The 27,499-nt window shown below is 46.9% G+C and overlaps 1 protein-coding gene across 9 annotated transcripts in view; it reads right to left on the bottom strand.

Moving 5' to 3' along the window:
- Positions 1-27,499, bottom strand: part of NIN (ninein) — a 126,164-nt gene that overhangs the window by 43,561 nt on the left and 55,104 nt on the right. For all 9 annotated transcript variants that reach the window (XM_074996197.1, XM_074996191.1, XM_074996192.1 and 6 more), the window contains exons 6-17: positions 22,885-22,924; positions 19,519-19,709; positions 17,298-17,444; positions 15,456-15,623; positions 13,452-13,588; positions 10,129-10,269; positions 9,337-9,511; positions 8,416-8,526; positions 6,922-7,011; positions 3,816-3,963; positions 2,092-2,213; positions 513-1,039 (exon numbers count right to left, since the gene is read on the bottom strand). In XM_074996197.1, the coding sequence (XP_074852298.1) occupies positions 513-1,039; positions 2,092-2,213; positions 3,816-3,963; positions 6,922-7,011; positions 8,416-8,526; positions 9,337-9,511; positions 10,129-10,269; positions 13,452-13,588; positions 15,456-15,623; positions 17,298-17,444; positions 19,519-19,709; positions 22,885-22,924 (1,997 nt within the window). The remainder of the gene's footprint in view (positions 1-512; positions 1,040-2,091; positions 2,214-3,815; positions 3,964-6,921; positions 7,012-8,415; positions 8,527-9,336; positions 9,512-10,128; positions 10,270-13,451; positions 13,589-15,455; positions 15,624-17,297; positions 17,445-19,518; positions 19,710-22,884; positions 22,925-27,499) is intronic.

Here is a 27,499-nt window from a genome sequence, read left to right on the forward strand (position 1 = left end):
TAAGTGCCAGCAGATTCACGAGTGGACTCCTTCCAGTGAGGTTTCACATGAGCGCAAGAGGTCTCCTTACACTGACCATCTTTCTAGTTTGGAGCCAGATATTTAGCTCTGGGGTTAGAGAACCCAAGTGGTAAATTTTAAAAAAGCCTTTTGATAAGTACATGGAAAGAGCATGGACTCTAAATGGGATCTACAAATTCATTATGTTTTGATCCTATTAACTAATTTAATTTATATATCTGTATTTGTCTGCCCTTGAAGTGAAACCAGTAACATTTTTGTTTTGACAGTAACATTAAGCATCTGCTCTTAAAAAAAACCAAAAAACAAAAAGTAGTAATTTTGGGTACCAACAGATTCACATAAAATAAAAGTACCTCTTCTAGTATAATTTATACCGTCAGAACTTTAAAGAAGTGTCAAAAAAGATTAAGGAGCAGGAATAGCTTCCTCAGAATTAGATCAGCCTAAAAAAATCTGCCTACCAGGTGGCCCAAACTGTTCAGTCTCACCTTTCTTCTTGGAGTTCCTTTTGGTGTTTCTCCAGGAATTCGCGTTGTAGCTCTGCCCTCTCAAAAGCATGTTTCTCTGTCAAGCTTTTCAGCTGCTCCTGGAAGCCTCGTTCTACCTCCTCCTTTTCTTCCTGCAGGGTCTGGACAAGGGCTCTCATCTTTTCTTCCATCCCAACACCTTTCTGGAGCAGCTCTTCCCGCTCTCGATTAAAGCTCTCTTGTACCTGTGCCAAACTAATCTGGAGGTCCTCCTCGTGTCTTAACTTCAGCAGTTCTTGGAGATTAGCCTTCTCCTTATCAAAGACCATCTGTAAGTTATTCCTCTCCTCGTTATGTTTACAGTCAAGTCTTTCTTTTTCTTCTTTGAGTATTTCTGCCTCTCCCTGAAGTGCTTCAATCTGGTTTTTAAGGGCACTTATTTGCTTTTCCATCATTTGTCTTTCTTCATTATATTTCTTCACCACATTTTCTTGCTCCTTTTCACAATGGGCCCTGGTCTCAACTAGTTGGTTTTCATAACGACTCATCTGTGTTAAAAGACAAATGCAGTGGTTTATTTTCTAGCTCCCAGAGAAGCAATATTCTCATTTGCACATTAGCATCTGAAATTGCCTTTCCCCACAGAAGCAGAATAGGGATGCTGGAGCAGCCATATTTCTTGATATGGCCAGTATAATTTTTACACAAATGCAAATGAAATTGATGCTCTGTGTATGTTATATGATTTTGTGAAACCAGCAAAAGAAAGCACAATGTTCAGGGTTCCAACTAATTTTCCACAAGTCACAAAGGTAAGTCTAGAGCTCAGTTTGTGGACCGGATTTAGCTTCAGTCAGCCTCACTTCCAAAAATCCTTAAGTTAAGCTCTTTGCTATTGATTCACCAATTAAGTAAATATATTAAGCAATGCAAAAGAAAGGAGATCTGCTTGCCAAGTGAAAACTGATTTTCCAAAACAGCAAACTATTGTCTATCTCCCTTCCATGCTTTCTACCCCAAGTTGTGGGGGCCCACCAGCTTTATTAAATTACAGCTGTGCTGTAGTAATGCATGGAGCTTTATATGCATTCATATGTTACTGCAGGGGTTGGTACACTGTCAGGCAGGAAGATGGGATAAGGTGATGGACTAAACCCCCACAACACAGGTCTTAGCTGAGCTTTGCCAGGTTGCTTAAACTTCACTTTTATCAACTTTCCATCCAACAGCTTCTCAAACTAAACAACTGTTCCAACTGCTTCAGCCACAGAGGTGGCTCATTTGGGGGCACTGCTTGAATTTCCTGTGCCTACAGGCCAACTCTACAGTAAGAAGGTACATTACTATTGTCTACTGGCTGGTAGGTGGCTGTGATGCTGAAGCCCCAGTGAGGTGTCCTACCCTCCTAAGGACAGGGGGTGAGCTCTGCACTGGAGCTGGAAGGAGAAGAGAGATTAGAGGACAACCCAGACACACAGCTGAGAGCTGCCAAGTCAAACAAAAGCGAGAAATGAATAGCTCAGGCCACCTCCCCCACACTATGGGAACTGTACAGAGGGGCAAGGGAATTGCCCAGACTTTGGGAATGAAGATCACTTACTGTGTCTGTGAGCTCCTGTTTCAAGTGGTGCAGATCCTTCTGATGCTGCTCCTTTATTCGTTCAATGACCATTTCGGCTTCTAGGCTCATGTTTAGTGGGTTGCAATCTTCGGACCCAAGCCCTAAACAAAACCATCCGACAAAAAATCTGTTTTCCAGAAGCCTCAAGTGATCAGATTTTCAAGCCAAAACACTTTGTTAGCTACTTTCCTGGATTTACCGAAACCCAGGGATGTTGGTTACTACAGCCCGTCTGCAACAATGCAGCTCAGGCTCAAAACGGTCCCAGCTGCATCTGGAGCGAAGCAACTCCAAGCTTTCATTTTCATTTGAACGCTTAACACAGGACTGTCTGCTCCATGGCAGCCCTAGCATTCAGCATGAGAATGGGGGTCCCGATCCTGGGCTCTCCCTGAACTGCCCACGGTGCAGTTTTTGGGGAGAAGGAGCACAGAGGTGATGCACACATGGTATCAAGCTTTCCTCTACACTCTCCCTATCCTGGAGTCATTGGCACAGGCCTCCTCGGCCAGCAGAAATCTGAACAGCCCTCTTTGATGTCTGCCAGCAGATGCTTGCACCAGGCCGCCAGCTCCAGTGCCCATACGCAGCACATTCCCTCTCCATCACTACAGCTGAAACCTCTGCCAGCTTCACATCACATCACCGGAGGTGCCACCTTCAGTGGCACAATTCTCCCAGGGCCTGATGGGTCGGCTCTGGGGCCGGAATCGTCTGCAGTGGGGCACCCAGTGACTGCACAATACTAAAACAAACAACAATCATCCACTTGTTTTCCTATTGCCTGGCTAGTGGGGGTGTGGGATTAGAGAGAAGCACTGCAGTTATGTGACCTTAGTTTAAATGAAAGAAAGTGTACATGGTTTGCGATTTAAAGAAAATAACGGGGACTTAGGAGTCATTGGCAGGCTATGAAAATACAGGGAGAAAAAGTGCACTCACTCAATGTGGCTGATCAGAAAAAAGAGAACCTAAGAACGGCTAGACTGGGTCAGACCAAAAGGTCCATCCAGCCCAGTGTCCTGTCCCTCAACAGTGGCCCATGGCATGTGTGTCTGATCCCCAGGAATGACTTCCCCTAGTTTGCACAATGAAGAAGAGCGGTTCTACGTTGAGCAAGTAGTGACTCTTTCCCACTGTTGTCATCCCAAAGGAAGAGGCCCAGACATAAGATCTGGTCGACTCCAGGCCAGCAGAGGGGTAAACCCCAAACTGCCCCAGAACGGTTCACAGCTACAAGTAGCAACTGTCAAGGACATCAATGGTCTGTATTAAAAGAAGAGTTCTTAAAAAAAATTCATTACATGGACCTGTCCGCGTGAGTCTGAGTGCACCCCAGTGTTACGATCAAATGCCCAGGCCTGCATCTTGCTGTCCGGCTGTTGTAATAACTAATTTAGGCTTCTATACAGGCTCAGAGCAAGTGCATCAGCAGCATTTGGCTTGGGGATTTAATAAACAAATGCGTAATAGTCTTGGTGTTGTGGCAATACCCTGCACTACAAAAGTTGCTGATAATTCCGGGGACAGAAGGGCATTCCAAGTGTTTCCCTGTGTAAGTTTCCAGTTGTGCCTCGTTGTGGAATATCCCACGTAATCCCTTCTCAAACGCTTCCGGAGAGCCCTCTCCCTCTGTAATCCCCCCACCAGGATACAGCAGGAGAACCCACTCCCAAGACAGACCCCGAGGAAATATCCTTTACCTTGATCAGGCTCCACACGACCGCTTTCTCCTTTTTTCATATCCAACTCTTCATGCAGTGAGCTCTCCAGAGCAGGTCTAAAGAACCTGCCTTGAACTCGGTACTCTTCCAGCTCAGACTGGAGTTCATCAATCTGATCCTGCAGTTCCTGGGTTAAATAAATAAATAAATAAATAAATAGTAAGTATTTGGAAGGGGGATATTGCAAAACACAGCTCAGCCACGGGACATTTGGAGCGGTTTATTTATCAGAATGACTTGCTATTCTTGAGCTATCCCAAGATTTTTAACACTAACTTGCCGCCCACCTGGGCAGGGCCTATGGCTGTGCTTTGCCAAGTTCCAATACACACAGGTAACTCCGCAATGTGTTTACACCCTCTGAATAATCAGCATCTACATACTGAATGAACGTGTTGGCTGGGTCTACACTTGCCCCAGCTTCAAAGGGGGTATGTTAATCAGGGCGATGGTAGATTACAAATGAAGAGCTGCAGTGAATATGCAGCACTTCATTAGGCTAATTCTCCCCCGCGGCAACTTTGAAGCGTCAAACTTCAAAGTGTCGGCATGCGTGTAGCCGCGGGCTCTTCAAAGTGCCTGTGCTACTTCAAAGTTGCCATGAGGGAAAGTTAGCCTAATGAAGTGCTGCGTATTCACTGCAGCACTTCATTAGCAATCTCCTGTCACCCCAACTAACATGCCCCCTTCGAAGTTGGGGACAAGTGTAGTTAAGCCCTTTGTGTTTGAAACATAGGATGCTTTAATACCCTACACCCGGGTTTCCCAAGTTTTATGTAGTCGGGACCCAGTTTTTTTTCAGTACCCTTTATTTTGCAGCCCAAAAATATAAATGCATATTAAAAGAAGAATGAAAAAGGAATAAATTTTCACTGTTCATTATTTATTCACAATAACAACAGTACACAGCGACAATTTGTATGTTTCGAAGAACTGGTTTTTTCCCCCCCCCACGAGGACCGGTACTGGGCCACTGACCACATGATGGAAAACGCTGGCCTGCTTCCAGGTTCCTGCTGCCAAGGAGACAGCACAGAAATCCTACAGACGAACATTCTCACAGAAGATCTGCGATCCTTCCCAGGAGGGCCACCCATCCCCTGTGACCTTGACATGAACGTAACAGGAGGTGGTGCCCTCCCTTAACATTATTGCATATCCCATCTGTTACCACTGGCCAGTGGCCAACAGGACATCCAGAATCCTTGTGCCACACACAGTACACACTGTGTTAGCCTTAACTGGGGCAAAAGAGTCTCTGAGCTAGGAGGTGGATACATCAATTCCCGCTCATTTGAAAAACGTCCAGGAAGCAAACACAGAAATTTCACTCCCCCAGCCTCTTCCGCAGCACTTTCAGAGCTGACAGTACCCTAATGTAGCGGGCTGCATATGCACATGAAAACACATTGAGGCAAATATCCGGCCAGCAGAAACCTGCCAGAAAGGCAGGATGAACGTAACTTGCTCTACAGGGATTTTGGCTTTCACTCCTGAACTGGCAAAATCCCACAATGGGGACAGAGTGACAGGACTGCTGTGGATTAACGATCCTCTAAAACCAGGACAACATGCCATGTGGAACATCTGCAGCCACAGCTGTCCTTGGAAAGAGGACATATTCAAGTAGATATTTTGGGAGAACAAATTACAAAAAAAAATTTGAATCAGGAAACGGGAAATGTTCATTTAACTTTAATCGCATTTTGCATTTATACTTCTTAGTTATTTCTCAAAGAAAGGCTGAGTCTCATTGGTGGATAAGCAACAAACCAACTATCCATAGCTGTTGAATATGTCTGGCACTCCTGACCAGGAGGATATACTATCGCTATAAAAAAATTATTTAAGCAATTGCATAACTTACATGAATTCAGATTCTTAATTTTTACACTTTTATTATGTTGGAAAAGGATGAATGACATCTCTTATTTACTAGATGACTTCGTGTAATTTGCGTAAAGCACTATTTGAACGGAGATTCAAAATCAATTGAAATGCACAGAAGGGTATTTTATTTTTTAATCAAATAAGACTACTTAAATAAGCCGGACACCTAAGAAGAATTTATTAAAACTTTTTTTTGCATTTAAATCTGATTTATTAAACCAAATAACTAGTACTAGATGTAGTTAGCAAACTGAAACAATGGTGTTTGGTCACATCTTTCTGGGCTTTAGAATTAGAAGCTCTCATCCTCTCTTACCTAGCTTTTAGTCACAGATCTGAAGCAAAACAAGCAAGTTTTCCTGCTTTTTCTACAACTCCCAATAGATTTCTTTCCTTTGAATAAGCTAATTAATGAACTGAACAAGTTGACTACACTGAAATGAAGAAAATATTCCCTCTGTGCCTGCAGAAGAGGTGGTTGCTGTCCAAAGCTATCTTAGCATTTCAACAAATGCTGGTGACAGGTGTTAGCTGAGGCGTCCACCAGATCAGTGAGTTTTCTTTCTTTGAAGTTGGACGTTAACGTGTACTGTTTAATATCAGATTTTGTATGGAATTTAAACTGTTTCAAAAGACTAATATGTTTAGGTCTTAGCATAATTTGTCACAGTCACATTTAATTTCAGTTTGCTTTTTTCTGCAGTAATTGTGCATTTAAATAAGAAACCAGATCATTTTGTTCCAATGTAAAAAACATCTATTTCAGTTACTTTGGTTTAAATGCACACGAGTCAGGGGAAAAAACTCCCTTTACATGCCACTGCTGTTTGGCCCCTCTCTTAGGCAACCAAAGGGGGTGGTGATTTTCATACTGAGAGTCCCAAGTCGCTTTAAAGGCTGGCCAGCCAGCCAGCCAGCCAGCCACTTGCCTAGAGCTGTAAGACAAAGGGTTCCTGTACCAAACCTTATCTCTCATGGCACCGCCTCCCCTTTGGTAGGGTCATTTTCCTTACAAAGCAGAAGCTAAGAGAAGAGCTTTAAAGCCAAAAGGCTTGTGGTCGGTCTAAAAAGGGGAATCAGGTTATAGAACAGCAAACTCACCTGCATCCGATTAGACCTGGCACTCAATTCCGATGAGAAAAGGGCATTAAGTACAGAGCTAAAGTTGGTATTTCCCACCCTTTGGTTCACTCACCCTGCACTGCTGTTCATACTCATTTTTCATTTGTACCAATCTCTCCTCCTGCAGGAAAAACTCCGCACTGCTGGGATCCAGGTCACCAAACTATAACACAGCATGAAAACAATTGAGTTAATCCTCCACTGTGAATAATCCTGGTGCTGAATTTGAGGCCAGGCCGCAATTATCCAAACACTCCAGTCAGCCTGTGTTTTGTTTATATGGAAAATACTGCCAGAGGGGTCAGAGTGGGGGATCGAAGCAACTTCCTAGGCAACAAACCAGCTGTTATTTCAGAGTGCCACGTGCACTTTTCACTCCCTTCGATTCCACTGGGTATTTTTGTTTTTAGCCACAAATCTACAATGCAACTATAAAAAGTCAGTAGCCTGAAAGTGTTTATAGGTAGGAAACATTTGTTAGAGTCGCAGAAAATTCTACAGTAAGGCCCTTTAAGAATATTGAGAAAGGTGAACTAACCAAAAGAGCCCCCCAACCCAAAATTACGGTGCAGTTTAGTCTCAGAGCGGTAAGCTCTATTAGTCTGTAGCTTCACAATGACAAGTCCTGTGGGACCTTGAAGATGAACAAATTTATTAGGTCATAAGCTTTCAGGGGAAGCCTTTAAGGTGCCTCAGGACTGCTTTGTGCAGTTTCTGACAATATGGCCACCATGCTGAACTGTTCATCCCAATTTTAGCTCAGATTTAAGAGTGCAAGGGCTCCTGATGTCATCTTGTCTTTGTTTAAGTCTGAATCCCAGAAAAAGGATTCATGCAAGTGTGTGACTGATTCCCTTTTTGAGATCAGGGCCACAGTAAACCAGCTCTGCAGGAAAGAGGTGACTTCCCTCTGGGAAGTGGAAAATACTTATCCCCTTCTACGGTACTATACAACAGTGTTTCTTAAGCTCTTTGAGACCACTGAGCACCAAACAATAATATTTTTATTTAGTACACCTATGAACATTGTTTAAAAAAAAGTCAGACCAAGAAAAAAAAAAAACAAAAAACAAAAACAAACAGCAACACATACAGCAAAAACAAAATGATGTAATTTAATCAGCTATCATAGCAATGAAGTAGTAGCATTGTATCTCGCTTTCATAACCGAAAATATCAGTATATTTTTCCCAAATGCTCACAGAGCATCTGCAAGCGGTTCACAGAACACAGTTTAAGAAACACTGATCTACAAAATAGTAAGTCATTTACTGATGCTTCAGATTAGATTTTCCTGAATTAACACTCAGCCACAGTTGTCAGCGTAACCAAGGTCCACTGTGGTCACGTTTCTGAACTGGTGAAATCCCACAGTGGTAGTGGAATGACAGGACTGCTGTGGATTAAGTATTCTCCACAACCAGGGCTTTCCTTGTGGAACCGGACAGCTCGTCCATTCTAAATTGATTCTACATTCTTCATCTGCTGCTATGGTTAAATCAGCATCAGGCAGCCTCCCTTCAGGAATTTGCTCTCTGATTTTCAAAAGGCACAAGGGAAGGCTCACCTTCTCAGCCAAGACATTTTCCAGGTTCCTTTGCAGTTTGCTTGTCAGGCTCTCATACTCTGCCAGCTTCTGTCCAGCCTCCAACAGCTCGCTCTCTAACCGGCTGTTCTCCTAAAGGAGAAGAGAATTAAAGTTCTGGGGTATTAGTTTGTTTTAAGCTTTGAAAACACTGATACCTAAGAACGCCCACAGACAGTCGGGTCAGAAGGGACAGCTGTCTGGCATGGAACTCAGCTCACACCTGGATTCGGACACTAACACCGATACACGCTTCAGTCACCAATCTATTTACAACCCCCTGCTTCCCCACAGCCTGAGCTTGTTTGCTTTTTCCAACTGGGCAGAGATAATAAGCCAAGGCGAGAAGGCTCCAAGCAAACAGTGATACCTGAGAGAGAGAAGTTGCCCAAATCCGAGTGTATTCAGACTAGAGCAAGATCAGTAATGAGTTACCTACTTCTAAAACATTTTGAAACCTGAATGTGAGGCTCAAGTACTAATGGCCCCATATCAAAAAACACAGCCCTGCAGCCCCACTGTTTGGAGACTGTAGATCCAACTGGAGAACATATTTATGGGGTTTTTAAAGTTTTATTTTGATAGGCCCAAGACCTTAGCAGTAAGATGTTTCCTCTGCTAGCTGGTGGATGGATGGCAAAACAGGTGTCCATCTAGCAGAATTGTCCATCTGGTGTCAGGGTTGATAGGACAGGTGTGCTCGGTATATCATAGCTGTACAGTCTGGGACCCTTAGGACTTCCAAGGAACAGCCCATCCAGGTGAGTCAGAACCACCCCTTTAGGTACATCTACACAAATCATGCCACTAAAGGTCACTGCACCCAGAACAGTCACTGATTTGCTGAATGAGGGCTGAGTTGTAAGTGAGGAAGTTCTACAACTTCAGCCAGCCCTTTGTTACCTTCAGAGAAAGGGTGAGTCGGTCGCGGACGTAGGTCTCTTCTGTTTTCACCTTCTCAATCTCCTGCTCCAGCTCCAGCCGCTGTCTGGCAGCCTGCTGCAGGAGCTGCTCTCGCTCCTTCCGGAGCTCATTCTTCAAAGCTGCAGTGCGTTCTTTGTACTCCTCATCCAACTTCCTGTGAACAACAAGGAAGGATGGTAAGAAGAGTGGCCAAACCCTGTTAAAAAGTAAGCAGGGTAGGACCAGTCACACAAAATCCGCTGGGTTTTGCACCAGCTCCTCCAACATGCACCGCGGAGAAAGCAGGGCAGCTCAGATCAGCAACACACACCCCCCGGTCAGACTGCACAATGGCCTGTGACACGCACAGTCCAGGCTACGTTCTAAGAGGGCTGCTCCCTTGCTAGGGTTAGTTTGGTTCTCCCTCTAACCCATCCCAATTTTCAAGTTAGAGCTCAACTGAAGTTGTGTTTTTGAAAAATAAAACAACAACTTCTTGTCACCTAAAACGAGAGCACCCAAACAAAGCACCCTAAAGCGAAAAGGAGAGGATTGGGTACAAGGAACCGGGAAGCAGGGAAGAAGAGGATGGGAGCTCAGCCAAATTGATCCCCAGGTCTTTGGAACACAGCCTGAGCCCCACACACATAGTCCAGCACTGATCTCATTTTTACCAGCTATAACCAATACTGTATACACCTGCTTCAAGGACAGAGCAAAAATGGAGTCTCTCTCTCACCCTGTGCTTTGCTATCATGGCAGCCAAGGCTGAGGTGCGGGGGGCCGCCATACCTGAGGTTGTATTCGTTTCGGCGCTCTATGGTAGCGTGGTGGTCATCCACTTCGGAGGCCATGAGAGACTTCAGTTTTTCAGCTTTTTCCAAATCTGAACGTAGCTTCTCTTTTTCTCTGATCACTTGGTCAACTCGCTCCCTACAGAAAGGGAGGAATCCTGGATTATAGGCCCTTTCTTGCTACCCCAGCACCCACACAAGTCACTCGTGCATGTCAAGGCCTGAGGACTGCATTGTCTCCCTCCTACCATACGTCCCTTCTGCCTCTGGGTCAAAGCCACCTTCTTCCTGGTGAAAGATTGGATGGGTTTGTCCCCCACAGTTCCACGTTTTCATCAGGTCACAAGCGAGATAATGGGATGAACCACAAGCACATTGTTACCTCAGAATGCAGCTACGCCACCCGGGAGATCAACTGGGTCAGGGTCAGTCTTCTGGGGTTCAATTTCACATGCCAAGTGGGGCCACACACGCACAAAAAAAGTATCGACTATCGGAGGGTCAGCCGCTGATCCCGACTCCTCAATCTCACAAGGAGTAAGGGAGATCAACAGGAGAGTTTCTCCCGTTGACCTCCCTCTGTGAGGACGGCCAAGTAAAGTAAGTTAATTGTCGATACGCAATTCTGGCTACGGCAATTGCATAGCTGGAATTGACGCATCTACGATCAACTTTAAGGTCATGCATAGACCTGCCCTCAGTGCCCTCGACTTCTGCTGTTCAAGACCGATGAGCCTAGGAACTACCCCGGGGAAGTTTAATTTTCTTCTCTGGCAGATCTACTGCACTGGGCCATTGCACCTTCTGTTCCACTCTTTTGTTCTCACACTTTTCATTACCTCCTCACTCATGGACTGGACTTGTTTTTATTACTAGCTCTGCATTGGATCGGCTCGGTCAGACAGCTCCCTTAAGGGAGCTCAATTTTCAGTTTGCTCCCTTTCCTCAACTGGCAAGTCTCATCCTGGAGCAGAGGTAAAACAGAGCTGTTGAAGGGTACAGACAGTAGCTTATACCATAGTGCTTTCCTGGAGACTGTTCTTTCTTCAGGTCCTTATATGAGAAGTCTCGTCCAGCACAGACACTAATAGCAATGAAATGAAAAGAGGTGTAGCTTGCCAAGCTCCTCACGGCCAAATGGCAAAGGGACTGCTGTCCTATAACTGCAGCTCCTATCAGGCCTGACAAACTCGCTATGCCTCAGACATTGCAGTTGTGATATCTGTCAAGAATGTCCCGTAAGGTACCAAAAGCTCAGTTATCACAAGCACTGAGAAATGGAAATATGTGTGTCACCCAAAGAGTTGTGTCAGTGAACTTAAAATATGTTTGAACAAGGTTTCTCATCCCTGCCCGATTATACACACAAAGAAATGCGGATTGACCTGCCTGCCTAGGCCTCTGAAGTAAATTAAGCACAATAAGAAAAATAAGAAGAGAGCTGCATTTGCGTGTTAAGTCAACAGGAAAAGCCAGGTTGGATGTATGTACGTGGGGGAAAATGTGAAATCAGCTCAGGAAGACACCAGGGACTAAAACCACTGGGGTGGCAGATTCTTGAGTTTGGGGAAATATAAGCAAAAATCAGAAAAACATTTTTTGACCATTTCCTGAGGAACACTCCTGGCAGAAGAAAATGATTCATGGAATACCTGGCTCCTGATTTGACTGAAAAAAAATCAGCAAGCTCTGCAAAGGACTCTGGAAAAAAAACCTGTTTAAGACAAAACAAAAAAGCAGTCAAGTAGCACTTTAAAGACTAACAAAATAGTTTATTAGGTGAGCTTTTGTGGGACAGACCCACTTCTTCAGACCACAGCCAGACCAGAACAGACTCAACATTAAAGGCACAGAGAACCAAAAACAGTAATCAAGGTTGACAAATCAGAAAATAAAGTTATCAAGGTGAGCAAATCAGAGAATGGGATGCCGGGGGCGGGGGAATCAAGACTTAGATTAAGCCAAGTATGCAAAAGAGCCCCTATAATGCCTTAAATATTGAGTCTGTTCTGGTCTGGCTATGGTCTGAAGAAGTGAGTCTGTCCCACAAAAGCTCACCTAATAAATTATTTTGTTAGTCTTTGAAGTGCTACTTTACTGCTTTTTTGTTTTGATAGTATATAGACTAGCATGGCTCCCTCTCTGTTACTATTTAAGACAAAGGATGGTGCTCTGCTAAAGTTACAGCCAGTCTCTTAGCAGCACGTTATATTTTGGTTTATTGGTAACCAGTCCTGTTTCCACTATCCTCAGTGTCACTCCCAAAAAATCCACCTTTCTTCATAAAGTTATGTTTGTTTTATCATCAGTAGACCTCACACCTGTAACATTAAGCAAAGCAGTAAGGTTCTCAGGATGCCAACTGCCCCGTACTCGGGGGAAACTATCTTCTGGCATCTCAGTACCCGGAGTGCACTGAGTGGTACCTCTATGGCAGAGTAAGTCAGTCCTGAGCAGTCTGTAGGGGGGCTAACAGACTGGAGTGACAGGGAACTGTAATCCAGTTTGGCACCAGAAAAAGCTCTCTCTCACAGAGGCAGAAGGGTAACGATGACAAGAAGCAATTGTCTCGTGTTGCAATGGCTGGAGATCTAGACTGGATAGGAGAAAAAACTACTTCACTAGGAGAGTGGTGAAGCTCTGGAATGGATTGCCAAGGGAGGTGATGGAATCCCCATCCTTAAAATCCTTCTACAGCTAGGCTTGACAAAGCCCTGGCTAGAAAGATTTAGTTGGGGGTGGGGGTCCTGCTTGGAGCAGGGAGTTTCAATGGAGGAGCTCTTGAGGTCTCTTGCAACCCTAATCTTCTAGCTCAGCTTCCTCTGATAATATGATCTTAAGGTCTCTCATGGTCCTGAGGCCTCAGAGAAAGCATCAGTGCTGAAGATCCAGTGTGCTTGCACAGCATGAGACTAGAAAAGGAGAGAGTTATAATAAGCATTCAAGGCAGCCGGCATCAAATCTCACCTTCCTAAGAAACCTTGCTTGCTACTGATTCCAGCCATTTAGGGACAAGCAAGCCAGATACTCAAGAAAACTCTTCCTTGGAGTTTTGGTTTTCCAGAAGTCTGAGTACATCCTCCTGCCAGGCTTTGCTTCCACTGAGGTATGTCACTTCTCATACTTGCAATACTTGGGCTAATGAGAAATTCTGGGGGCTGACAATCCTCAGCTACCTCACAAGAGGCACAAGATTCCCCACCACTTGAGGGAGATGTACTCTGAATTGTGGAGTAAGCAAATGGTATCTAAGCTCCTGCCTGGACAAAGCCTTCAGGACACAAGGAAGATCTGCTCAAGACAGAAGTCCACCCAACTTACAGTAAATGTCTGATCTCCATTTTAAAGCTGGCCAAGGCTGCCTGATGGGTTCCGTTCTTGGTTACAAGAAGCTCATTTTCTAATGCCAAAGTCAACTCCGTCAGGTTGATCTTTGCATCCAGGCTAAAATCCAAGGCCTACAAAAGAGCAAAAGTCAGCACAACGGGGAAAACTTCCTTCTGTAAAAGCTTAAAATGAAGGTGACAACAAAGTTGGGGAGGCTTAGAAATGGCTCACACTTGGCTAGTGAATCTGTTCTGAATAGGTTCTCTGCATGGACACAGAAATGCAGCCTCTCCACTCCTTTAAACCCATGCCATAGAAGGGGGAGGAAGAAGAGGAGAGAGGCACATTTCCTACGAGATGCACAGTAAATCAAGCACACATTGTCGCAGATGCATTTGTTTTTTTACTGTGCATCTCAGCTAAACTGCATGTTTTTCATTTAAATGTGCAAGCTGAATGATGGAAAACGATCCTCCCAAACATAAAAAAAATAATCTTGCAATAAAGACAACTAGAGAGCAGGTTAATTTGCATGTAACCCTTTAGCTTCAATTAACATTCGTATTTTATAATAAAAAACCCTCACCATAATTACAACGCAAAGCCCACGGTTAGTAATTACAACTGTGGAAGCCTAACTTGACAATCATTTGATGTGTCTCTAGTTACACTCTCTTTTAATTGAAGTATTTTACCATATTGAAAATTACAGAATACACTGGGCATAAAAAACAGCAGAACTTAGATGTTAATGCTAATAAAATCAGACAGGAGAAAAAAAGAAAAAAGAAATAACCAAGCAGCAAATGAAAGAGGAATTAAAAGAGACATTTCTCAAATGCCACTCTAGCTAAACAAAACAGTTTTAGATTACATTTGCACTTGAGTCCAACCTGCCGTAACTTGCCTCGCACAGATAATACTTGCCCTAAAACTGCACTAACAGAAGCCAGTAAGGCTCAAACTCAGTGTAAAGTTGACAGACAGATAACCGGTACAAGACAATTTTTTTTTACAGTCTATCTCCAGGGTCACACAGCCTCAGGAAATTCTCCTCTAACTTGTCCACAGCTTTTAAAAAGGGAGCCTGGGGAGCAGTCTACTGCAAGGGTGAGAACATCTGTTTTGTAATGGACATGAACATTTTTATTCACGCATACGAAGCACCCATCATGAGCCAGGCACCCTCATTCTGCCCTCCATTTTGGTAGGTGCAACAATTCAGAACCTTTTGATGCTGGAGTCTTTGGTTTACTGGTGCAGTCCAACATACGGACGTCTAAAAGAGGTACACTGCCTCCAGTTAGGATAGGTCGGGGTGGCCAAACTTACTGACTCACCCATCCACAGAGGACAATCTTCAGCAGTTTGAGAGCTGGGCACATCTGCTGAGCCCCCAAGCCCTAGCAGGCATGTCCCACGGGACCGAAGCCCATACCCCCCACCATCCTCACTGCAAGGCTCAGGACTGGAGCTCTCGGCTTTCTGCCTGACAGATGGAGCAAGGGGGAGATTTTGGGAGGCTCCTTGAGCTGCACTTTACCTGTAAAAGCGCTACATGTGGCTCACAAGAAAGTTTCCGGGTCCCAGCACTGAATCGTTTTGGATTACCGTATAAAGTTAATCATTAGACCACTTGTTTACAAGCCGACCGCTCCCCCGCCACCAAGCTGAATAGGAAAAATGGAAAATTGCTCTGACTCATTCATAAGCCGAACCCATAGTTCTGGCATAGGCAAACTTGGTTTCCCAGCCCATCCGGGTAAGCCGCTGGGGCACCCGGCAGCTCCCAGTGCCTGCAATTCACCATTTCCAGCCAACTGGTGGCAGCCAGCTCGTCCCTCAGCCTGCACTGCTTCCGTGTCAGCGGCTTACCCCAACAAGCTGGCAGCCAACATTTACAGGCCTACGAATGAGCACATGCAGCAAAAGGTTCAGATCTGGAAGCAGCAGCATCCAAAAAATCAAAGTCTGGTGGGTGGAGAGCTACCCAGTTACCGTGAGGATTTCATGGCCGTTCTCGATTCCCTCTTCATGCCATGCGTCGAGTACTCGCTCCGCAGAGGCGTAGCCCGTCCCATCATCCAGGCTGGAGAAGACTCTGAAGCCAATCGTGCTAGTCATCGCTGAGAGGGCCATGGTGCGTCTCCCGCTTTCATCGAAGGACTAGAAAAGAGGAGAGACGGGGGCCTGCAAAGGACCGGACTAGCTAAGGGCAACAGCAGACACTGCTCTGCTGCAGGAGGAGGAAAGCAAATGGAACTAGCAAACTGACCTGGCTTTGCTCAGGTATTTAAGTGAAATAAGGGGGGGAGCCAGGGTTGGAGGCTAATTGCGTGGGAGAGTTGCAGTGGGGCTCCCCCTTCACAGAGCTGTGCCAAGCACCACGAGGGTAGCTTAAGGTAGAGGGGCACTTACCTCTCCTGGCAGGGAGGACAGACCTGCATCCATGTGGCCACTGTTTTCCTGCTGCAGATGCCCCTAGTGGTCCCTCTGCAGTATGGCTGTTCCCTGAGCTTGCTGCCCCCCAGTGGTGAGTCTGAAGTATGTTGCCTCTCCTAGCGGTGCCCCTCCCTTTCTACTTTCTGGGAAATCCTGGGATTACAGGCATTTCCCACTTCCCAGGCACAACCAAACCCTGACCGTGGTTTAAGCTGGTGTGCAGCTCTCTTTTACCCTAAGTTTCTTGGTCGTAGCTCTTACATTTTAAGAGTTTTTGAACAAACGTAGCACTGACAGATGCACTCTAACATACACAGAATTACAGAACACTAGAACTGAAAGGGACCTCAAGAGGTCATCAAGTCCAGTCCTCTGCCCTCGCGGCAGGACCAAGCACCGTCTAGACCCTCCTTGATAGATGTCTATCTAACCTGCTCTTAAATATCTCTAACGATGGAGATTCCACAACCTCCCTAGGCAATTTATTTCAGAGTTCAACCAGCGTTTAGTAGAAGATTTCCATAAGGAAATGAGTTCTCAACTGCACTTGGCTCAGGTGCAATTCCATTTAAACCAGTGGAATTCCAGTCTAACCAGGCCTTGCTGTTCAATTTCTAACGTAAAACAAAAGGAGGGAAAATTCTATTTTAGCAAGACAGGTGCTCAGGCTGCTGAAGAGTGTTAACCTTTTTATAACAGAACTGTGCGCCATATGGTTTTGAATGTTTGGTTGTTTCCCCCAGAAGAGGCACCTCAGGAATCGGTCTGAACATTTACCTGTGCTGGCCCTTCCTCCTTCACATTCCCAGAGACCACATGATGTCTGAGTGGAACAGTCTGCCTGGAGGTGCAGCCTTCAGCTGTTCACTCTGGGCTGGCAAATATCTCTTCTGCTTTACACAGTGGTACCAGGAGTAGGAAGAAATTTCATAGGAAGGGGCACAGCAGTGGCTTGTCGTGACGACCAACGCCCAAGGAAAACCTCTCTCCAGAATAATGTATTCCATGTCAGGCAGCGATAATACAGTCACTTAGAACACTTTAAAAAGTGACGTGTATGGTGCACAGTTCTTACACCAATGGAATATTATTCTGCTAACATCAGCAGCAATTCGGTGCAAGAGAGACGGAGAAATAAGAGGTCCTGGGGCACAACTTTACAGAAGGGCTTCCATGGACTTTAAAGGACTCTGGATCAGGCTCCTAATCTAACGTGGCATCAAAAAAAAAATAGCTGAGAGATCAAGAAGGCCTATCAGCAGAGTCAGGCCACAATATCAACCTGAAAACTTTTCTCTCTTCTCCCAACCATTTAGGATTAACCACTATTAAAAATGTTGAGCATTCTACTTGAATGAAACCATTTCCCATAGGAAAAACTGTCCCAGTGCTGCTGACCTGCATGGAAAGGTGCCGTTTGAGTTGTCTATATGGGGTAGAAGCAGATGATGTAAGAGATTTTCCATTTTTAAATAAGCCATAGAAAAAGTCCTCTATGCTCATCGTGCCGTCTTGTTCAAGATTATGGAACACATCTTCAAGCACCTAAAAGTGGTAAAGTACAGTCAACATATTTTATACCTAAGGTGCACTTCTCAGAGGTAACAGAACAAGACCCAGTTTTACAGATCAGGATAAAAGAAACAGGATTCTACTGGTTTAGGTGTTTTGTGCATATGTCATTTCAGATGCAAACCAGAAGAATTACTCAGTATACCAACTACCTTTATTATTTTTAAGGGAATGTCCATTACTGTATTGTCAACAAGAGCAGAGTCAGCACATTTCTCCTCTGCAACACTTTAAGCTGTTCCCCCAGACTGACGACACTGTTGAAAGATTATCACCACCTCAAGGGGTAGCCTAGTCAATGAAATATCTCCTGGAAAACATTTGCAATATCACTGTGCCCAAAGGCTTTTGGCAGGAGGGTTTCAGAGCGAAAGATGTTGAGAGAATACCAGCTTGCAGAAAAGCAACTGAACTAATGTCAAGGGATAGCGTCGGGTTAAAATATAGTTTACCAGTACACGACAACCAGGTTTTTAAAAAAACACTAATTTTTAAAACTGAAAGGGTTAAAATTTACAGTTCGTTCATCATTTGAAGAGCACTTGTCTTTGACCATAAAAGAATCTTATTGGTTTTGCAGCCCTTTAAACTCCTGGCTCCCCAGGTGGCAGCACGACGTTGCAATGTTGGTTTTGCTAACTCTGCACATGAACGTTATCCCATTAAGTATCGGAGGGGTAGCCGTGTTAGTCTGGATCTGTAACAGCAACAAAGGGTCCTGTGGCACCTTATAGGACTAACAGAAAAGTTTTGAGCATGAGCTTTCGTGAGCACAGACTCACTTCATCTGATGCTGGTCTTGAAAATCTGCAGGGCCAGGTATAAATAAGCCAGAGCAAGGGTGGGGATAACAAGGTTAGCTCAGGTCAGGAAGGGTGAGGCTTACAGATGCAGTGAGGTTAGTCTATAAGGTGCCACAGGACCCTTCATTGCTGTTATTAACCCATTAAAACACTAACTTCCCCCCAAAAGTCATTTAAGCAGTTATTTGAGGATAGAGAAGAGCTACTTTTACAAGCCTATGAATCCTAAACTTACATATAGTCTTAGAGTGGTAGCCCTAGTAGCCTTTAGCTTCACAAAACAGAACAAAAACTAAGCAGTCTGGTAGCTCCTTACAAACCAATAATTTCATTTATTAGGTCATGAGCTTTCCTGAGTAAGACCCAATTCAATCAGATAAATGTTTATCCAGAGCACCTGGTCTAATAAATAAAATTATTCACCTATAAGATGCTACCAGACTGCTTGTTTTCCACAACGGACACGAGCGTGTCCCAGTAACACAAAATAATTCATCTCAAGTTTAGTTTTGAAACCCTGTTGATTCACAGGTATCACCCAGGACCTTCGCAAAGGGAGCTCAAAGCCAGTGCCTGTTGACTTCTTGGCAAGCACTCTAATGCCTCAGGGTACATTTAATACCATACACTGTTTAAAAAAAAAAAGAGAAAAGTGGGCCAACTAACTGTTTTGGCGTTCCAAACTGGGTAGTGGCATGGTGGGCATTAAGGGGATGCAGAGATGCCCTTAGTTTCAATTGGGAGTAGGGTAGGATGAAAAGGTGGGGCATGAAAACCAGAAGTGCCATTAACATGCATTTTTGGCACTCTGTTATATACACAGTGATCTGAAGTGAATTAACAAGATATCCCCTAACCAAGACGTGAATTTACTCAATTAACCCGTGACTTTATACAAATACCCTGGGTACAGTCCTGCAGGTTCCTTTCTGGTTTGTAATCACAGCTTAGGCACCATTTTACTGAAGAAACAAATCACTAGTTGGGGCTGTTACTACCTTCTTCTAAAAATAGCATTGCACATTTGCTGACTCCAAACCATTAAGCTTATTAGGAAGCTATCAGCTGGATACAGATGCTGATTTCTGAATGACCTGGGCTTTCTTTAATATATATTTATTAAACAAATCCCAGGCATTTCTCAGGGAAAAGACAGCCTTTTTCCTGCTGAAAGTGAGGGGTCATTTTTCCCACCAAAGCCTTCACAGCTTTTTATACCACACCTGATTTCCTCTCACAGTTACCTCGCCGTCCACAGCCTGCAGCCCGTACTGCTCACACACAGAGATCAGCTTCTTCCGGTTCAAGTGGCCGTCTCTAGTGATCCCCAGGTTCTCACAAACCTCCTGCAGCTTCTCTTCTATCCAGTCTTGGGGAGGGGACGACGTGTTCTGGGAGGCGTTCAGGTCATCGGGGTTCCAAAATCTCAGCTGGCCTGAAACAAGGGAAGTTTGATGTTATTAGGAGGCATAAAAAGATACCAAACGCTATTGTAAGAAATGGCAGAGAATTTCAGAGGAGAAAATGAATCCGCAGCTGACACCAGGCTGACCGAACTCTGCTGGCAGACCCCCTTACAACTGGCTGTTTAACAGAACTAACAAGTTTATCTACCTTATGGGGCTGAGATGGTGCCCATCACCACAGCATCTGGGCACCTCCTACTTGCTTGGGAAGGCTCTTAGTTTAAGTCCAGAAGATCTCCTGCGGCACTCCATCCCCGGCTGTGGGGGCACCCCTTAGCGAAGGGAGGGGTGCTGCATCTAATGGTTAAACGAGGGACTTTATCCAGGGGAAGATCTTGCAGTGCGTCTAACTCCATCCTGGGCTTTGGGACTTGCACCACCCAAGAGGGATGCAACTCCCTTGAGGCTCTCACAATGACGCGTACTCTAACTTATTCGGGACCTGAGCCCCAAGGAGCTTTGGAGGCCGCGACCAAGGCCTTCAGCTGGCAGTGAATGCAGTCAGGGTGCCAGCAGAGGAACAGGACTGCAGGCTGGATATGCTCACTGCAGCCTGGACAGAGAAGGAAGTGGGTTAGCTGCATTCTGCACAGGCCAGAGCTCCTGCAGAGCTCTTTCTTCGAGAGTTGTCGGTCAGCCCCTTGCACCAGACCTGGTTATCACTGTGGGTTCCACCTGGCCAGGCTTCTCAGATGTTCAGAAGCCTCCTGCCCCGCCAGCCATCCGATGCTTAAACATTTCACTAAGCCAAGACACGCTCCGTTCTGTTACCAGCAGCCTCCGCTTGTGCCCCTTTCCCTCAAACACATGAATTCAGTCCAATACGAGGCAGCAGGAAATGTTACCATTGAAAGGATTACTGGAAAGGGTCAGAAGACCCTTGGCTGCATTCCTCACCCCAGGCTGAGCTCTTTTACGTGCACTCTCTGTGGGGCTTGAGAGGGAGGAAGGAACTGGTGTCTCCAAATGAAGTGGGGAACCTTTAGGCATCTCTCAAATCAAAGCGAAGTCTTCAGGATCCTTCTGCGGCTGCCCGGCCTCCTGCAGCCCCAGGTCTCTGGTGGTGCTCTACTCTACGATCGGTGAGGACAGTATTCTCAAGAGGACAGAGTACTGTGCAGATGCCAGGAGACCAGCTTCATTCCTGGCTCTGCCACTCACTTCCTGCCTTACCCTGGGCATTGTATTTGCACATCTCTTCCCACTCATTGGACTGGGATCATCACCAGCATTCCCTGTAAGCTGAGCACTTGGGTGGCAACCCAGGGGTGACTCAGATGCTGCCTAGCTGATTAGCAGAGTGTTCATATTTACAGCCGGCAGCGTGAGCTTCTACTGGTGGTTCACATCTGCACATATTCCACACATGGATGGAAAACAATTAGCGGAAACGCTGATCATCACTCTGTGCGTGTGTGTGTGCGCGTGTGTGCGAAAGAGAGAGAGAGAGAGAGAGAGAGAGAGAGAGAGAGAGAGAGAATATCGATCAGCACTCCCTGTGGCTACGTCTACACTAGCCCCAAACTTTGAAATGGCCACTTCAAAGTTTGCTAATGAAGCGCTGAAATGCATATTCAGCACTTCATTAGCATGCGGGCGGCTGCAGCGCTTCGAAATTGACGCGCCTCGCCGCTCGTCCCGACGGGGCTCCTTTTCGAAAGAACCCCGCCTACTTCGAAGTCCCCTTATTCCCATGGACTTCGAAGTAGGCAGGGTCCTTTCGAAAAGGAGCCCCGTTGGGACAAGCCGCGTGGCGCGTCAATTTCGAAGTGCCGCAGCCGCCCGCATGCTAATGAAGCGCTGAATATGCATTTCAGCGCTTCATTAGTAAACTTGAAAATGGACATTTGCGTGGCCATTTCGAAGTTTGGGGCTAGTGTAGATATGGCCTGTGTGCGTGTGCGAGAGCGAGAGAGTGAGAGTGAGACTGAGATTATATATATCCTGGCTGCAGCACGAAGGAGAGAGAGAGAGAGATCCTGGCTGCAGCGTGAAGGCTGCTGCAGTACAAGTGATAAGACACACACAACAAAGCCTTAAGGGAATGACTTAAGCTCCAGCAGGGACAGAAGGAAATCGTTTAATTCCATGGCTCCCACTGACCTCTACTGACCAAGAGCAGCAATTGCACCAAAACACTATCGATATTCACTCTGCAGGGGAGGGTAAGCTGGGAAAAGGGGCCTCGACTGGTAGCACCAGCACTGCTGTGGCCTAATGAACTCTGCTACGCAGCAAGAGGTTTGACAGGTGTTTGTCCACAGCTCCTCCCCCAGAACTCACACCCAGGACCCCCAAGCAGCCAGACATCAGACCTGGGGATCTGCTACGGTGGCGGGAGGGGAAACGAGGGGACCGGCCAGGAACGACGAAGCAAGAGAAAGGGAAGAGGTTTGCACAGACCAGAATCCAAACAGCAAGCAAGAGGAAACAGCCCCCTGGGGACACAGGGATCTGAGAACTCTATGGGAGAGGGAGCAGGATGGAAGGGGATTCACAGTCTCCGGCTTCACAGCCAGGGCTCAGCGGCCACATCTCCTGGGCCCTGCTTTTCCTCTCATCCCCCATTCAGGGCAGGTTTCCATTTCAAGTCGATATGCCATTTTTCACTGCCTCGCCCTGGCTCATGCAGTGCTGCTGGGCAGCATTCAACGGCCACGGGGAAGAAAGGGGGATCGGCCTCTCCAGGGCAGCTGACGCAAGAGCTGAGCCCAGCGAGGTGCTGCAGGAGTCTGCATACAGAATATCTAGGTGACTCTCCAAAGCAGTGGGGCAACTGGAATCAAGGCGACTGCCGCTTTTACCTTGAACGGGGGAGCGGGGGTGTGCTCTGGAAAAGCTGCCTCCAGGCATTAAAAACGAGCAAAAACCCTGAAGAGCGTGTGCCAGGGACCTCCTCCAATCCATGTGGGTTTTGGCCCTTGGACACCTGCCGGCAGTTCCTTGGCTCTGCCCCACGGAGCACCCTCCACGTCCCAGCCCCAAAACATTCCAGTGAGCATTTCCCGAGCTCTTGACTTACAACTCGATAAAGTCAGAGCCAGAAACTCATACAAAGAAATGGCCATTGTTTAACGCTCTCTTTTGCCTCCCTTCTCCCTCCAACGCTCCACGAATAAAGCAGGTGCTTTTCATTGTTCTTACCTTCTGCTTCATATTCTTCGCTGTTCTGAGTCTTCCAGTGCTAAAGGGGGTGGGGGGGAGATAAAGATTCCATATGTTATTATTATTCCAAGGCAGCACATATATAAAAGGGACTCTGATCAGCATCAGATGAGTTTCAGGATTCTAACAATACTGAGATACTTTCATCTCCACAGCCTCCAGGGACCAAGCTGTCAATCCCAGACTTTTTGATGAAGTCCGCTGATAATACCCAAGTGTCGATATACTACTTCGGTGAGGGTTCGCCTTGGGCATTTTGAAATAAAATCACTTTTGTAATAAGGGTAGTTACTGCATAAACTCAGAGTCGAGGAGAACAGGCTTGAGCCGAGCCTGCTTAGACCACTTGGCAATTAGGAGAAAGTGGTTTATTTTTAGAGGGAGCCCATTAAGCGAACCGGTCCAGCTGTCTTTGCGTGGGGAGCAACTGAAGAGGAAGGTTTAAGGAAAGGTATGTGCCTAGACTTCCAGAAAAGAGATTTTGGGCCAGCCCTCTCTCCCCTGCTCCTGCAGAAAGGACATGAATGACTAGCCCCAGCATAACTACAAGTTATGCTTTCACCAGCTGCGGGGACCTCGCACCTGGCTGGATGCCAGGTATGGAACCCATTTCCCCCCTGCAACAAGCGCATATGCGTAACAAGCTGCAGCTTTGCAGTGTGAAGCAGCAAGTAAACGGCTCTGCACGCTGCGATGCTGCTCCATCTGAACCCAGCTCAAGTCCTGCTCCCCCAGGCTCAAAGAGGCGCTCAATGGGTTGAATGAAGGTGGTGCATTTAGTCACATGCTCAGAAGTGCTGGAAGACCTTTAAACCCGCCTCTCAGCATTGCTTCTGGCTGTTCCACGTTAGAGGAAGTTCAGGGAGAGAGCAGAGCACAGGTGGGAGGCAAAAATCTAGGAAGCGGTTGTGCAGCCTCCTAGCCTTCACTTCCAAACCGGTCCCCGCAGACAGCAGCTGCCTGTTACCCTGTCAGACACCCCATGCACTTGGGTCACCCCAGTAAAGCCTCTTGCACATGCCTGATCTGGACAGCTGCTCACAGAACATGCACCTGAGAGCAGCCTGCACTCACTGAGCCTGCCCAGCGCTGGGCCAGGAGAGCACCCTTAAATGACCACCGCAACAAACATCTCTTTAACCACACGAGACAGCGACAGGCAAAGCAAGCCCCCGGCCCGCTCCCTACGGACCCTCCTTCCCAGAGCTCTGGTGAGCTGGGGGTGGCACAGCCCTACGTGGAGGGGGAACAAAGCCAGGAGCAAGTAAAACATGCCCTTTCTGAAGAAGGAGACGACCAAGCACTCGTGAGACAGGCAGAGCACTGGGCGTCTTGCTTGTCTTCTGCTACGAGCCATCTCGTACGACTGCCTGCCACGTGGCAAGCAAAGAGTACACTACCGCCACACCAAGGCCCTGCCACAGTTCTCTGGGTCACAGGCTTTCTTTAAACAATTCACCCAGCACCGCAAGGCCATCCCTAAAGACGGCCACCCCATTCTGTTGCTTATATACCCATCACGCAGGAAGTCCAGGACTATTAGCGTTCACGCCAACGGCAGTATTTGCCGAGGTTCTCTTCTGCGCACGGACGTATACGCCTGTGAGGGATGGATTTAGATTCAAAGTTGCCAAGGACACAAAGAGGCTCTAATTCACAACATAAAAACTGAACGCATCTCATTCAGATTACAGCTATAAAAACCATTAATCTACCACGTTACCATGGGAACTGGATTAGGTCACTGTACTTTCCGAGCACGGCTTTGTGCTTCTGGTTCATCTGGCAGAGCACGTGCTACTAACGGCGGTCAATCCGCAGGTCCGCCGCGGCCTCTCTGCGTGTGGGGAACAGGACTGGGAAGTGGCAGCACAGCAGCCTGCGGGGAGGGGCAAATCATGCTGCCCTGGCGAGGACTCCCGCAGAAAGAGAGAAACGGGGATGGAGAATGACTGGGATGAACCGCCAGAAAAGCCTCGGAAACCCGCACGGTGTCAAAGTGCAGCCTCTGGAGGGGACTGCACAGAGGTAAGCAAGCAAAAGATGCTCACACATGTGCCAACTCTTCTGTTTGGACAGGTGCTCCACCTTCCCTCCCCCCCGAAACACCCTCTGCCTTTTTCCGCCCCCACCCCCAGCACCTCCCACCCACCGCCGAACAGCCAATTGGTGGGTGCTCAGCACCACTGTTACCCTCTCGTTTTTTCCATCCGCGGGCAGAATCCATTTTATTATGCGCACCAAAGCTTGTGCAGACATCTACCACCAACAGAAACATGCTGCTGGCTGCGGGTGCTTTGCTAATCAGCTGGATGACACCAGACTCTCTCCTGGGCGGTCACCCAAGCGTGCAGCTTACAGGGAGCCCTGTTGATTACCTAGTTTGTTTTTTTCCCCCCCATGGGAGCTCCAGCCCCACAGCACCTACGCAGCTGAAACCTACGCAGCTGAAACCTACGGCTGCTCAAGTACCAAGAAATTACTTCTAAGTAGATGAGCCACTGGTCCCATGGTTGCTTGGAGTACACACTGGCAGTCGTAAGGAGCTGTTTGCTAAACCCCAGCATTTCCCATGCTATTTGTGCTCTGTTCATCAGTTTGCTGTGCAGTCAGGGAGCAAAATACACATGCAACATTCCCCTCGTACAAACCTCATGTCATGATCGCACAAGCACAAAAAAGCAAAAAGTTTGCCAACAATCCCAGCCTTGAAATTCACAGCTTGGCAAATGGATGCAGACCAGGAATGCATTCCAACGCCGCACCAATGGCTTAAATTTGTGCCGCCTAGTCTCAATGAATACTCCTCTGCCTGCTCCACTCAGCAACGGCAGTGAAGAATTAGGCTAGAGGGATAGATTCCTAGCTTGCGTCTGCTGACCTCTAAAGAAAGAAAAAGAGAAGGCCAAAGGTAGGGAAGCAAGTGACCACAGCTCGCATCTGCGGAAGTGGAGCAGACCATGAACTGGTCAGTTGACAATGTACAAGCAAAGTAATAGCCTCTGTAGCACCAGAGAGAGGGTTCTTCTAGCTCTCTCCCAGCATCCTCCCTGATGTTTCTTTCGGGAGGGGGGGATGTGATTGGTTAGTGCTAACTGGATTTTGAATGGGAAGAGTGGAATAAATCTTGCTGAGTCCAGGTTGGGAGGGTTTACATATAAGCGGCATTTAAAAAAAAAAAGGAGCTAAACTCATGCCATTTGAATTCCAGACCAGCGCCTTTCAGGGACTCACTCAAGAAGCACCAGGTAATTTCATAAATCCAGACAGCTCAGGGGCGGAGTGGTGAGCAGAACACCTATCACCCCTGCTCTGTGCTGACAGTGAATTGCTGCCGACACGAAGGCCGAAAGGCCCCGTGAGCCGAACTCCTCCAGCAATTCACTTCATCTGCCGGTGCTCTCCACTGCAGCCCAGCATCAGGGCTCCTATTGTACTTGGCTGTGGCAGCATCAGCTGGCAAGACCCTCTCCGCACAGCGACTCGTTACCAGACTGAATGCCTGACAAGAGCTTCATTGTGAGGCTGAGGTACGGGGGGCTCAGAGGTCATGCAACACCCAAAATGGCTGCCCCAGAAGGCAGCCAGCCTATTTCAGGGAGACAAAGGGAGGCTTCCATCAGCGCCGTGGAGCGTGCATCTCAATGTCACGCAAGGCATTGTTGGCGCGGGCAGGATTGTTCTACAGCTGGATGTGGGTCACACACATTACTGAGCCCGTGCGCAGAAGGCAGAGATTTTAGGAATGTATTATTCTGACAGACGCATGCTTTGCTGGGCTGAAGAGCAGATGGCTCAGGCTTTCAGTGATTGCTGGCTTCCAGCTCTGACCCCATGTAAGCATCTGTAGCCCGTGCCGTGCGCTTGCTGTGGTCCCTCTCCATAATAACTTAGGAACCTCTCCCACCCCACCATCTGCTTCAGCGAGACAGACCTTTGTTCTTGGGCCGAATATATGGCTAATTAAAATGACGATCAGGGGCTCACACTGCGCCTATTCTACCCTGCACACGTTGGAGTGATCCTTAGCACCGATGTTAACATCAGAATTCCCCCCTCCAGTCCCCCTTTGGAAGGGTCGACGGCATGCGTTTGCTGAAGGGTCGACCCACTGGTGCAAAACAGCCAGAACAAAAGAGCCTTATAACTGAGCAAGCCTCTAAACTGCAACACAATTTACAGCTGCTTTCGATTATGAAGCACCACCTCGGCATCCAAACAACAGCCACTCTCATGCCCTGATTTAAGAAGAGAAAGATGCTTTGGATGACCAGATTTGTACTTTGAAGACTTCAGGAGACTAGACCTTGAAAATGGTTGCCAACAGTATTTCGCTGCCCAGATTTGTGGGACATCGCAGAGACTGACAAATTAGGGACAGGGGATTTTCCCGTTTCAATTTCAGCATCCCACTAGTAAAAGTTTCCTGCACCACTGTATCTAAGGGTATGGCTATATTTATGGAGGTCTGCAGCCCAGAGGCATGGCCTATGTAGTTAAACACTGCCGTGAAAGGCCCCAGCAGCAAGGAGGCTGCGAGGTTCCACATGGCTAAAAACAGCCATGTAGACGTGGGAAGCACGGCGTGGGTGGA

The sequence above is a fragment of the Carettochelys insculpta genome, chromosome 6 (assembly GCF_033958435.1).
Source record: "Carettochelys insculpta isolate YL-2023 chromosome 6, ASM3395843v1, whole genome shotgun sequence".
In the NCBI taxonomy this organism is placed as follows: Eukaryota; Metazoa; Chordata; order Testudines; family Carettochelyidae; genus Carettochelys; species Carettochelys insculpta.